Genomic DNA, 14,197 nt, shown 5'->3' with positions numbered 1-14,197 from the left:
CAAAATCCTTTAGCAATTCAATTTATTCACGTGATTTTCACTGGGCTCAATCACCGAAGTTGGTTATTATTTATACCTAAAAGTGAGCAGTCTATATAAATTGACAAACAAGTTCCCATGTTATAAGTGTTATTATTTAGCACGTGCATGTTACTAGTACAGTAATTATTTTCTATTGTGAATAGAATATTAAAATTAATATGAATATATTAAACTATTATGTGTATGTTTTGCAGATTCTCAACAAACAAATAATTGAAAAGTTTTTCTAACCGATCTATTTTTTAATGGATAAAAAAATCTTCAACACAAACCACATCCTTACTATGGAAAATGATCTGGTTTTATAAAAATATACAAATAACTAGGTTCAGAAATAGCGTAAAAAATAAAAAATTGCTTTATGTTCATGATTGTATTTAGCTTTTGATCGCACAAGATACCCAACTGCCCGGAGCCAGTGGTATTATGGAATTGTGAGGCTGGGGCGAGTGGGGGAGAGAATAGAAGGTTGGTAACTACCTGGCTCAAAGTTAATATAATAGTAAATTTTAAACTAAAAACGGCTAAAGTCATTTCAAGCAACGTATCGATTCTGAATGGTGTTCTTTCACCGTGGTGATACTGAGAGTATCTACCATTCGGAATGTCTACGCCCTCCCACCTAGCAATTTATTGTCAAACCGATGAAAACATTTATAATCTGCAGGGTGCTCTACCTATTAGAGTCGAAGAAAGGAAAAAAAATCACCAAAAAACAAAATGACAAGCTTGTGCAAAAAGCGCATCGCCTGCACTGCAAGTGTACTGAACATTGTAATTACATTGCAGCGAAATGTTGCGTCACGACTCTTGCAGCGGAGACGGACGTGCTGCGTGCCCCCCGCTTGCTCCTGCACCCGCGCCCCCTCCTGCCCCCTGCTCCCTGCTCCCTACTCCCTACTCCTTGCGCCGCCACTTCCCGCAGAGCAAAAACCTACCTCTATCCGCAAGCCCATATTGGTCCGAGAGATGGGAGACATTTGCAGGAGGACTGGATAAACACTTCAACGCGATAATTGTTACAAGACGATTTGGATTTGATAAGGAGCGATGGCCTTGAGATTGTCAAGGTCCGTTCGTTCTTTACTCTGTGCTTGTAGCCCTGTAAGGCGCAGGCGGCTCGATGAAGGGGCGAAGGATTTTGTTATTTACTTTATCAAATTTGTAGTAACTAAACTTACCGAGACATAATAAATTCAACCAAACATGAATCTGTCGGACGACGTGAATTTGATTTGTATACAAATCGATTTTGATTTGTATATGAAATGTTGCACACTTGACGTTCAAAACAAGAATAAGATCACTAGTGAGATTTCGAAAAACCACCTCACTTCCATTTTCCAAACCTTTAAAGCAGTATTTTGATAAAATTTTACAAGCTTAACATTCAAAATAAGACGAAATTACTGTTTACATCTGATTTCTAAAAACTCTGCACAAAACCTGCACAGAAAAAGTAGAGATCTGGATTGTTTTTTATAAAAATCTACAGTTTTATTCCGAGATCGTTAAATTTTCAACATTCAAAATTAGAGGAAAATTACGGTCTACATCTGATTTCGAAAAATTCTGCATAAAACCCGGGTAACGTTGGGGACTTCAGTCATATTTTTTTTATTTGAGTATATTTAGGAAACATACAGTTTATACATGTGGATTAATTGTGAATTTAAGATGTTGAGTATAAATATATACAAGTATAAAATAAACAAGTTAGGTTCCATTTACAATCTTTTTTATGGTTACAGGTTAGGAAGAAAGAGTAGATATTTAAAGTTTTAAATTAAAAAAAAATATATATAGGTATATATGAAAAGAATAGAAAAAAAATAAAAATAATTGTTTTGGTTTAAGTATATTGTAAGGTTATTTGATTTAAAAAAAATTAAGAGTACTGTGGAAAATATCAATATCTCTTGGGGAATTGTAATTTTGCAGATATGTCCGAGTAAAGAGTTTTGGGCTTATTTTAATTTGAATTCTTTTATGTAAAATAAGGTATTCGATCTGGTATTGCGTTCAGGGACCATATGCAATCTTTTTTAATAGAGCTGGTGAGTCAATAAGGAAGTTCACGATCTTACATAGAATATATTTCTCTATATATATATTAAAAGAAATGTGAGGTATTGGAATAAGGCGATGTAGGTAGGTTTAATTCAGGTATTTATTTGGGAGCATATAATGTAGGAGAGAGATTGAGACACGCATTCATTAGTATATTTTAACGGTGTAAGCATTTTTTCTCGATTGCACACATCCTCTTTCACGCACAAATTACAAAACCCATATCGTTTCCAAACCCTTAAAGCAGATATGTTGTACACTTGACGTTAAAAATAAGAGGATCATTACTGTCTCCATCTGAATTCGAAAAACTCTGCGTTTAAAAAAAAAGCCCGAACAAGGGCGGGGACATAAAATTCGTACTTTATTCGACCTTCTTGACAAACTTAAATACCAAAAGCTCCAAACTCAATAAAGTTTAAAGCTCAGAGCTCAAAGTTAAAAGGTCAAAACTCAAAGTTACAAAGCTTAACGTGGTGCAGCTCTCCACTCGGTGAGCGATGGATCCACAATATGATGAGGCGACCACCCTGAGGGATTAATTCATCCCGTTAATTTTAATTTAATTTATTTTCCTCTTTTATATAATCACTCACTGTACCCCGCCACGCGTTGCTGTGGCGCAGTCTGTCTGTGCGGATAGAGAAACAATAGCGCGTTTTGCTTTTACATCCAACAGATGGCGCTGTTTTAAAAAAAATCATGTTTGTCCAACAGATTTTGCTGTTTTTTAAAAAAATATGTTTTTACCTGTCACATAGGTAAAAATATAAATAAATAATAAAACACACTCGTATTCATATGCAACGTTAATGTCGAACATTTTTATTTATATAGATTTATTCTCATATAATTTTATTAATTTTTATTTTTATTATTTTTATAGAAATTAAGAAATAGTTAATTTTTTTCTCATGTAATATGGGAGACTGGGATTGCACCGTCCATTTAGATGCTAAGGGTATTGAATTATGAGGTGGAAGTTGATGGTACCATAAGTTGGGGACGCCCGTGGAAGACATGGCACAATCAAGTGAATTAAATCAGTCAGTGGCGGAGTTGGCATCACGTTTGGGTCCCACCCAGGCGTAGTGTGTTCAATTCCTCGGCTGGCTAAGTCCTCCATCACAGAACAAACAAAATTTTCCGCTTACTGTGGTGGTATTAGGAAATTTTCAAATATTGTCAAGTTATTTGTAACCCGGGAATGTTCGTCTCTCTTAAAGAAAAAATAAATAATAATAATTAAGTGTGGTAAAATGAGGCGTATGTGATGAACTAAGAAGGGAAGTAAGCTGAATGTATGAATGTATGGAAATCTTCACCATAGGAAAAACTAAACCCTTCCACAAATGATCATCTAGTCAATCAACATTATGCAAGTGCATTATATAAGCAAAATAAATACAAAACAATACAAGAACAACACGTCAACTCACCAGAGATCAAATGGGAAAATAATTCACTGACTCTAGATATTTTCATATCAGAGGGTTCGGCTCGGTAGAACTCCTAACAGGGCCTATAAATCCTACTGATCCCTCAACAAAAATATTTTAAAAATCTTTCGTTATCCTACAGTATTTAAAATGACAGATTTTTGCATTTTTATATAAATTTTTTTTGATAGATCTAATACGCCTAAATTTTTAATGAAAGCACTAGGTATAATGCCAATAGCCGAAATAACAAATGGTAATATTTTTATAGTCTGAGAATGCCAAATTCTTTTTATCTCATTTCCAAAATCTGTTTTTTTTTTCTTATTTTTTCATTAACAGGTTTTTGAATATTACAGGAATTTGGAATAGCAACATCAATGATATAAGTTATTTTTTTAATTTTGTCATGTAAAACTAAAAACTTACAATTATTGACAATATTATTATTTCTACCTTAAAATTACACCCAGTTTACTAGAATTCACAAACTCAGAACTTTATTCCAAACCATTCATAACTCCGAGCAACGCCGGGATCACTTCAGCTATTTATGTAAAAAGATTGTCTTTGGCGTGCGGATACCGGGCGAGCGGTGTTTGTTTAATTTTTATACAAATCTACAGTTTAATTGCAAGATTGATGAAATTTTACATGCTCGACTTTCAAAACAAGAAACACTCTTGTTTAAGTGTGATTTTGAAAAACTCTGTCTCAAGCCGGAGCAACGCTGGGGAGTTCAGTATGTTGTCTTAGGACGGGTTGTTTCGGAGAATTTGAACAATTCTTCAAATTTCAACGTTCATTTACGGGTTCTGTGAAAGTCCTATTCAAGTTCTGTTATTATATCATTATAGGCTAGTTGCTTGAAAAAACTGAAATAAAAACAGAACTTGAAAAAATCTTTCGCAGAACTTGAACATGAACGTTGAAATTTGATGAATTGTTCAAATTCTCCGAAACAACCCGTCCTTAGTATATTGTAAAGAAGACTGTCTGTGTCAGGAGGACGGTGTTGATTTGATTTTGATACAAATCTACAATTTTATTACGAGTTTGGTGAAATTTTGCACGCTTTAGCTTCAAATCAAGAGAAAGGTCACTGTTTATGTCTGGTTTCGGAAAACCCGGGCAACGCCACACGGTTTCGCCAAAACGAATTTTTGCAGTCAGTTTTGAGAATATTGTTTGATATTTTTTCATGAAAAGTTTTCCAGACCGTTTAGATTAATGTAGCATTAGGGAAAACGAATTTGGCATCCTGAAATTAAGGTTAAGGTACTGAAAAAAAAATCCTGAAACACGGAAATATTTTTATTTTATCAATTTTTATGCACTTTCGTATTGGAGTATTGTAGCAGTTAGATAAAGACCCATAGGAAAATTATGTTCCTCAGAACCTACGTCATCCTCGATGATGCTGTGTGGAAGGTCTTATATTTTTGTAGCATTTAAAGGAAAAAATATTGCATTAAGAAAATTATTATTATTTTTAGGTAAAACAAATCCTGAAAAATATTGTGTCAGGAGGGTTGTGCCCCTTTCAGTCATTACCATGGTTTGATCCGAACAACACCAGGGCTTTGCCGTTTCTTCACATCGCCACCCAGTGGGCCTTCCCACTGCAACGTAATTTAATTGGGAGTTGGGTGCGTACATTCAAAGAAACTGGTTCCAAACTAGGACGTAGGGGTTTAGGAAGAACCACATGAATCACTCGCAAGAAATGTTGAACCGGATCCATTAGGTCAACTTTTTTTCGTAGTGACGAGACCCACATCCATCTCTGTGGAGCGGCGAATAAACAAAATTTTCAGTACTGGGCTGAAAATAACCCAAGGCAATTTTACGAAAGACCTTTTCACTCCCAAAAAGTGACCGTGTGGTATGCAATTTCCAAATTTCCTGTGAATGGGCCTTATTTTTTGACAAATGTGGCCGAAAACTTCAGAACTCACCTCCATCAATATATCGCTGCTGGGGGCCATCATAGTTCTAATGTCATCTTCAAGACTTGATGCATGAAACGGCATAATATACCGAATAAAATAAAATAAACCTCATTTCTGTATGTCGCTCCGTTTTTTTTAATAGCCTTTCAAAACTGCACTGTTTGTTTTGCTGCACCCTGTATAATGTATAGGAAATTTTGCAAATAATATAATTTAGCATACACAAATAATAATAGTAATGAAAATTCAGGACACAAATCTCTTAAATTCCTAAAAAGAAAAAAATTATCTTTCCAATGGAGTAAAGTAAAAAAAAAACTAAGTTCAGGCACAGATCCGCAGCAGAAAGTTTGCAAACTTTTACTAAAATAGTTATTACATATTTCGTATATATTGGTTTCCTGAAGGTCCTAGGTGGACAAACCATATTTTAGTTTTAAAAAATAATTTACTCTTTATTTTCGGGACAGTAAAAAATATAATACAAAAAAATGTTGAAAAATACATTATACTAAAAGCCAAAAGACATATTACATAGAAAATAATCAATATTACTGATAAGACTCTTCGAAATCAACCAAAGAAATAGTCAAGTTTGACCCACAATAATGTCCAACCTCGTTACAAAAAAATAAAATAAGTATAATTGAATCTCATTAAAATAATCTTCGCAAAGTACATATTTTCAAACATTAAAGATGTTAATTTCAATAAATTAGTACCATCGGTTAAAATGTCACCGTGCGCCAGAACTTCAGCTAGTAGTTATATAATAAATAAAGAAGGATAGGAAGACCTGAAGAGTGAAGACTGGAAGCGAATGGCGAAACACCGGAACCAGTAGTTGTGTAGGAGGCGAAATCAAGAACTGAAATGTAGTGCCTTGATGATGTTCATATTATGTTATATAACAGGACATATATCAAACATATGCTTATTGAGGAAATATATGCTTATTAAAAAAATTTTATTTTCAGGTGGTTGAGCAATGTTCAACCACCTGAAAATAAAAAAAAAGTGGGTGTGTCAAGCCTACGCAAGACAGAAGTGAAACTTCTAGTATTCCTCTCTCTCTATTTTCATTTCATCATCTCTATTTTCTCTCTTAGGTTAGTTTGAAAATTAGAGGTTAAATAATTCAACGACGAAGCATGGATTTGCTTTTTCTAATATTTTCTTATAGATGAATGACGTTCGATTAATGTATAGTTCCAAAAATTTTCAATTTATTCACAAGTATACAATATTACATAAATAACAATATTACAATTAAAAATTACAAAGAAATTACAATGACAATTTACCAATCATGTGCCATTTTCATTGTCAATTTCATGAATATCATTTCCTAATGTCGTGATAATTGGGTTATGGTAACTAAAGTGCGAGATATATACATGAGCACTTAAATCCTTAATGAATCGTGCAAAAACTGCATCGATTGTTGTCCCGTGTCGGGAGAGAACGTTCGTGAGCGGCTCCCCCACCTCAACAAGCGCATATGGTGAGAGAGGGACAGTGAACGGTGAGCGGTGGTGGGGGTACCCGCATTTTCGTGTCGATCCTGACTCGGTTTTACTCCGTCCCAAATCCATTACGCGCCTAAAGAAGTTTCACTTCAAAAATGGTTATATATGACAACTCAGGACAGTGCCAATTCAACACACTTTTGAAAAGTTATATAGTCATTAACCACTCGAGCGTTGCGTGTTCGGTTTTCGATTTGACCATTCGGTTTAATTAATATCATTCCTCAAAATATTAATAAGGAAACATTCATGAACTGTTTATTGCAGTTTAAAGTCAATGACTCCATCTAGATTTTTAGATTCTATAAATATGGCACATTATGGCAAGCAATCGTTCAAACTTGCCATAATATGTCAGGGTGGTTAAAAGTGATGAAAAAATTTAAAAAAAACCCATTCTATAAACGTAACCTAAAGTAAGCTATTTAACCAATTTTTTTTTTCATCAATGACTTTATAATATTACTTTTCAAAAGTGTGTCGAATTGCCACTGTCCTGATACCAAAAAAATTACTAAAAAAAATTACCAAAAAAATATATATTTACAAATTTTTTGATCTCACCTGTTAAAATATTTAGTTTGTGGTTAAAAGCATTAATTTAATATGCTATACTTGAAAAAAATTGCACTTCCGGCACACGAGTTAAGTCAATTTTATTTTTAATAACATTATCATACAGCATATAAAAAAGGGGTTCCATGCTAACTCAACACAGTGACTATTCAACACACTTTTAAAATGTGATATAAAGTTATTAAAAACAAAGAATTTTTTTTTTTTTAACCTAACCTAACCTACTTAACCCAGTTAATAAAGTTTTTGTTTCATCACTTTCCATGACTTTATATAACTTTTTAAAGATGTGATGAATTATCATTTTGATGATTTATCCGATCACCAAAAAAGGAGTAGATAAGGAAGGAAAAATGCAGGTATGAGGAAAAAACTTTTTTTACAAATGACTAGCTTAAAATTTAATCATCTTGCATTAAAATGAGATACATTTCATCTAAGATTATTCATAATATTCTAAATACAATCTAAAAAGTAGGGTGGTTTGAAAAAATATATCCCAAGAATTTCCTTCATAAAACATTAAAATAAATACAGATCGGAATATGTAAAATATGACACCAATATCGCCGACTGCTTGTCAGAAATAAAGCAATTTCATTGAGCTGATAGAAGTTTCTTTACAAAACAAGATAAAATATGACATCATGCAATAATCAAACTTTTATTGACTTGTTGCAAATTTTTGCAAGATACCTTAATTTATTCATGCTTAACGCTAAAAGTAGGGAAAACTTAATGAGTTTTCCTGCTTTTTAAGTCGCTAAAGTAAGGTAACGGTCTGCAGCGCAATCCATTAAAGGACTTTTCGGCACAGGGTCTTAGAGCAATTCGGTTTATTTGGATTCCTTACCGACCCATGGGATGACGGCCTTACAGACTCCAAAAGGCTGTAATGTTATTCAACAGTTCAATGAAACTGTAAAATAATGAAATAACATTAAATTTATAACAACTCCAAAGCTACTTTTATTCATTGATCCCGATATCTGAACTTATTGTAATTTGCGTACAAGTAGGTAGAAAAGTTTGTATTGTAAATTCATCAGATGGTCATATAAAATTAGACCATTTTCAACGAAAACGTAATAGGTACCTTTTTGATACATTTTATTGTTACGATTATAAAAAGACATGCCTAGTTTATTATTACTTATGTAGGTTTAGTAGTTATCATTATAAATAAGCCAAACCATTAAAAACCGTCAACGGTTTACTTTAATACTTTTAATGGTTGGTTGACAAATTTGTGTATATTTATTATAGCTTTATCGACTTAGTATTGTCAAACTATGGTGAAGCCACCGTGAGACGATATTAAATACATAAAAAATATAGATACCTACTGTTTAAATAAGAAAAATGTTTATTCATGTTATTTGACATGTATCTATAATCAACAGAAGTAAAAAATCATATTCGATTTAAGGCGATGCACCACGTTATGTAACATTTGGAATCAGGCCGTTAACAATAACACTCCTTGTGTAGGTAGCGATAAGGTTTAAATTTTCACTTAACACCAGCCGCCTGTTTTGGTTTATGCAAGAAAAAAACATTTCCAAAAAGTGTTTTATATTATTTGTCAAAGTTCAGGCACAAATATTGAAATGTTTTATGGTTATCAGAACTTAATTGGCTAAATTATACAACAAAACAATAATGGAAAAGGGATTCATAAATAGAAGATTTTGAACTTTAATAAGTTTTATAGGCTTTTCTGGGCTTATAAACTTACAAAAAAAACTTTCTCGATTATTTTAAAGGCCTGATGTGTTCTACTCACAGTATTTAATAAAAGCATTTAAATATTTCTACGCCATCAAATATTCAAACCAAAAACAAATGTTTTTGCATTACTTCATAGTGCATCACCTTAAAACATCCTTATGGAGTTTGCAAAATTACATCTAACTGTAGATTGGATTCACAGTTGAAAACCCTTGAATTAAAAAAAAATGTTGATACCATTTACAGACAGAAGTTGTGACATTAAAAACATCTAAATTCGTTGCTATGTAGAAAAGTATGTATAAAAATACTGAAGGTCCATGCGCATACAGTTCAATATTGGGTTGGTATGTTCACTTATAATTACATTTATTTATAGGAAATATTCAATGTCAATGTGTGTGAGTGAAATGAATGGAACAAAATATTGCAATTCCTTTGAATTATGTATTACCACAATTTTTTAAAATTATTTTTAGAAAACCTACAAGGACGAAAATAATGACTTGCAGGATTTAAATTTTATGAAAAATGTCAAATCTTTTTGAATTAATAATTTAATGATATTTTTTTATTTATTTAGAAAGAAATCTATCCCATCATGTGTCACGTTTCGACTGAATCTATGTGTTTTAGTAAAAAAGCACATATTTCATAAAAAATGCGAAATCCACGTACAGGGATAGCCGCCAACGGATTACACATTGAATTAGAAATTTGAATGAAAAAAGATTTGAATTGTTAAAACTCAGTACTAAGTGGTACTAAATGCAGTAGTAATACAATGAAATTTCTATAATTTTACATAAAATTAAGTGTTGATGAATAACTTTAGTTAATATAATATTTTTGTGTGTAGAAGCATTTTCTAGAAAATCTAATTTTTCATCTTGGTAATCTAATAAAAATATACATCTTCAATACAAAATGACAGGTTTGAGAATTTATTGAAACCACAATGTTTTTTCTACTTAAATTTAATACAGATTATCTTGCTACGTATTTGGCAACTCACAACCGACACACTGTTGGTGCAAAAAATTTAAAACTTGCTTTACGGTGTATAAAAAATAGTCAAAATAAAAATAATAAAAATCCATAAAGGGTTTTAGAAAAATCTCGCAAAATGCATCTTAACAAATTTGAATAGAACCCAATTAATAAATCAAAACCAACTATCCAGATGTTCTTTATAAATTTTGTAGGAATAACTTTTTTTACTTGGGCCAAACCTGATAATGGTAGGTACCTTGACAAAAAATTATTATTTACATAGTACCCTAGGTGTGGCCTGTAGGTTGTATTAAATTTATCACAAAAGCAGAAGATGATACTTTATGGTTGATATAAAGAAACCGAAATAGATGTAGTATTATTCATTTTAACTATTGCGCCGCTAGATGCAAATAAATAAATATAGATACACACGAAAAATATGTGAATTCATTTTCATAGAAAATGTATGAAACATACATAGATATCAGAAATGTGGCGAACAGGTTAATGAAGAAAGGCCGACCTAGTATATTCTATATCAATAATTTCACAATGATTGAAATTGTTTAAATGACCCAATGTACATACAGAAAACCTAAATTTAATCTTAGTGAACCTAACTGTAATATCTATAGCATGAACAGGTTTCTTAACCATTTGATGACTCTTATTATAAAATTCTTAGCACTATTATTATTTCTTAACAAATATCAATCATTCTGAACTAAAACCATTTTAATTCATACAAAATATTTACTGAGTACAAAAATAGTAAAATGATCCCAATGTGATTACACAGTTGATTAGCGCAGACAAAATCATTATATAATATGCATTAGCACTTACAAGACAAGTACCTACAACTACCGGGAAAAATTGTATTTATTTTTATATGATACAGCATAGGGGTTCCAACTGCGCAAAGCCAGTGGAGCAATGGCATCCTCATTTTTAAAGTTGCGGAGAGGGAGAGGAGAAGGGAAAGAGAAAAGCTTGAAAACACCTTATCAGATTGTTCACTAAATATGTCTGAAACCATCTCAAGCAATATCTTGATTTTGAATAGTGGTTTCTCACCAAACTAAGAAAAATTCCACTATGGAATAAGATGCAAATATACTATATTTTAACAATATTTTATTTGCCGACACTGGAATTCGAATCTGCAATCTCTGGGTACAGAGGAAAAGGAGCTTACCACTTTGCTACAGAGGTCGTCGCTTGTCTAGTTGATCTAACTAGGTGAATTTAAGCTGATGTGACAGAAATACAAAATAAAAAATTACTTTCCTTATTAAAAACGTATACCTACATTTTAAAAACAACTTTAACATAGGTAGTAATATTTTGAAGTGCGTATAAAATGTGCCTGTTAATGATTTAAAAAAAAAACAAGATTTGATTGTACGTACCTACTTAAGTGTTACATACTGAAAACTGTTTCTAAAAATACAAAAATTAAACTCAATGTTAATTGTAGCAAAAATATTTGGAAGTCATTGAAATGAAATCAGTCATATACCTATCCTATAGTGAGGTTGTTCAATAAAACATCTTCCTCAATACGCGTATATGTGTAAATAACAATGTAATATTTAACTAACATTCTTATTATACTAAACATAAGTATAGTGATTAAGCTTGTCAGAAAGTTAAAAAACGAATCAAAATATCATAATAAATATAATACATAAAAAAGAATTTTTTAAATTGGATGACTTAGAAGAAATAGGATCAATAATTTTGGATATTTGTGTTAGAACATTCAAAAATGTATATTTTCAAAATATCATTCAGCAAGTTAGTGGAAGTGTATAATTTAATGAATATTGCACGATACAACACAAACACACATGATATTAAATTTATCACTTGAAAATAGTTTTCCTCCTAAAGCTAATTTATACTCTAATCAATTTCCTATATTCATAAAGGTGAATACAATAAAATAAATATAATTTCAATTAATAGATAATTTATCAGGAATAACTTATACTGGAATGTACCTGTATAAAAAATAGTACAAAATAATTAAAATGATTAAAATATGAGATTACTGGGAGGGATAAAATGATACTAATAAAAAATATTAAAATACTAAATTCGAAATCAATGTTCACCGTTGTCCTGAATCTTCAGTTTTGAGTTTACATATGAGTCAGATAAAATACTGTCAGATTTATCCATAGTGCCGATCTTTGGAGGGATCGGTGGGGGTCCGTCGTCAATATCCAAGTCAGCATCGGGAACTATATTCATGAACTGTTCCAATTTAAAGGTAGAGCTCATGGCTGCGATATAGCCATTATTCAGATCAGGAGTTCCGTTGAAGTCTCGCGAGTCAGAGTTGTAGTGACAGGTGGCGGGGTGGTACTCCTCGTAGGACAGGTTGTTGAGGGCCCCCGACAGCTCGCTGAGGCTGGCTGTGGAAATGCCAGAGTCTCGCAGGTCCGGGGTGCTTGACTGGGGATGGTTTTCATCCGGGAGGGGGTGTTTGTGAGATCTCTTGGGAACATTCGGCGGAACATTCTCCATTGAAGCGCGCTTATCTGAACCTAAAACAATCCAGGACATTTCAAGTATTAAAGTTTTAAATATTTATTAAAAAAAAGATGTCTCATTTAGGCTGCCAATCATTAATTTATCACCATAATTTGAAAAACAGATATAACAAATAAAGAAAAGTTAGTTATGTAAGCATTACCACAGGGACATTCAGAGACAGACAATGTTCAATAATCAAATAAAAAATTAATTTGATAAAAAAAAAGTTGTACAATTATAATGAATACTCTTCAGGTGGGAGCAGGAGCAAACGCTGCATTAATTGTTTGTTGGTTCACTGAGCACCAAATCAAAAACATAACGTATTGTACCTACTTGCAGTCACTCATTTTTAAAAAGGTCAAGGATATTCAATTACATAATATCAAAATAGCGAAACAGAATAATTCTATATATGTAATAAAATAAAATAAATGATTTTCTTCGCAGCGTGTACAAGTTTGAAATTTTCAAATGAGAAACGCATCCAAAAGATTACTACTGTTTAAAACAAATAGATAATAATTACAATGAGGTTTATAGGTTTCCTAAATACAATACGTGCATAATAATAAGGCACGAGATATTAGCTGACCCGTTGACGCATTGTCACATTTTGCAAGTGAAATACTACTATCTCGTTCAAACCCTTTGTAGAAAAGACTTCGCTCAAACCCTTTCTCCGGAATGGTTCAAATGTTTCAAACGACACTGTTCGTACTACGCCACGGCGTCGCACGGTTTCCGCCATTTCTTGTATCATAACTAGACATCGGATTATATGCACTAACAAAGTGCCAAAATATGCATGCAAATATGCACTAAAAAAGGCCGAAATATGCACTAAAAACTCTTGATTTGCCCAAAATATGCACAATGCAAAATCAAAAAACCATTTATATTTTTATATATTTTAATTAAAGACCGTACAAAAACAGCGAAATATTCTTACAATTATGCATAGTTTTTGTGACAGTATACAACTAAGTATTTTTCCAAATTTTCGAGCTCAAATTTGTGACGTTTGTCACCCAGTATTAATTTGTACGCCGAAAACGACCTCTCTACGTCAACTGACGTCATTGGACAAAATTTGAAATTTGGCGCCATTTCTGGAGATATCTGTTTAGGCAGGGTATGACCTGTGCCGTTGATGTAGGCATTAATTTTCTTCATATCTTCAAGACTCGGGTTTTTAAGCAAAATAGAGTCTCACTTTTTACAAATCTTTTCTGATATTGAATTAGGAAGGGCGTTGGCGAGTTCTATCATTGTTTCCAGTATTTCTATTGCTTTAATTAGAGGAAGGTTTTTTGTT

At 32.3% G+C, this 14,197-nt stretch overlaps 1 protein-coding gene across 3 annotated transcripts in view; it reads right to left on the bottom strand.

Moving 5' to 3' along the window:
• Positions 1 to 8,023: 8,023 nt before the first annotated feature.
• The window catches only part of spg (dedicator of cytokinesis spg), an 80,490-nt gene continuing 74,316 nt past the window's right edge, over positions 8,024 to 14,197 (bottom strand). For all 3 annotated transcript variants that reach the window (XM_089631729.1, XM_089631738.1, XM_089631746.1), the window contains one exon: positions 8,024 to 12,890. In XM_089631729.1, coding sequence (XP_089487855.1) covers positions 12,445 to 12,890 — 446 coding nt within the window. In that variant the 3' untranslated portion in view covers positions 8,024 to 12,444. The remainder of the gene's footprint in view (positions 12,891 to 14,197) is intronic.

This window comes from Hesperophylax consimilis, chromosome 1, assembly GCF_061612785.1.
Source record: "Hesperophylax consimilis isolate HC1 chromosome 1, BYU_Hcon_1.0, whole genome shotgun sequence".
In the NCBI taxonomy this organism is placed as follows: domain Eukaryota; kingdom Metazoa; phylum Arthropoda; class Insecta; order Trichoptera; family Limnephilidae; genus Hesperophylax; species Hesperophylax consimilis.
Note: the sequence above shows the minus strand (reverse complement) of the source record. Positions and strands in the feature narration are given on the sequence as shown.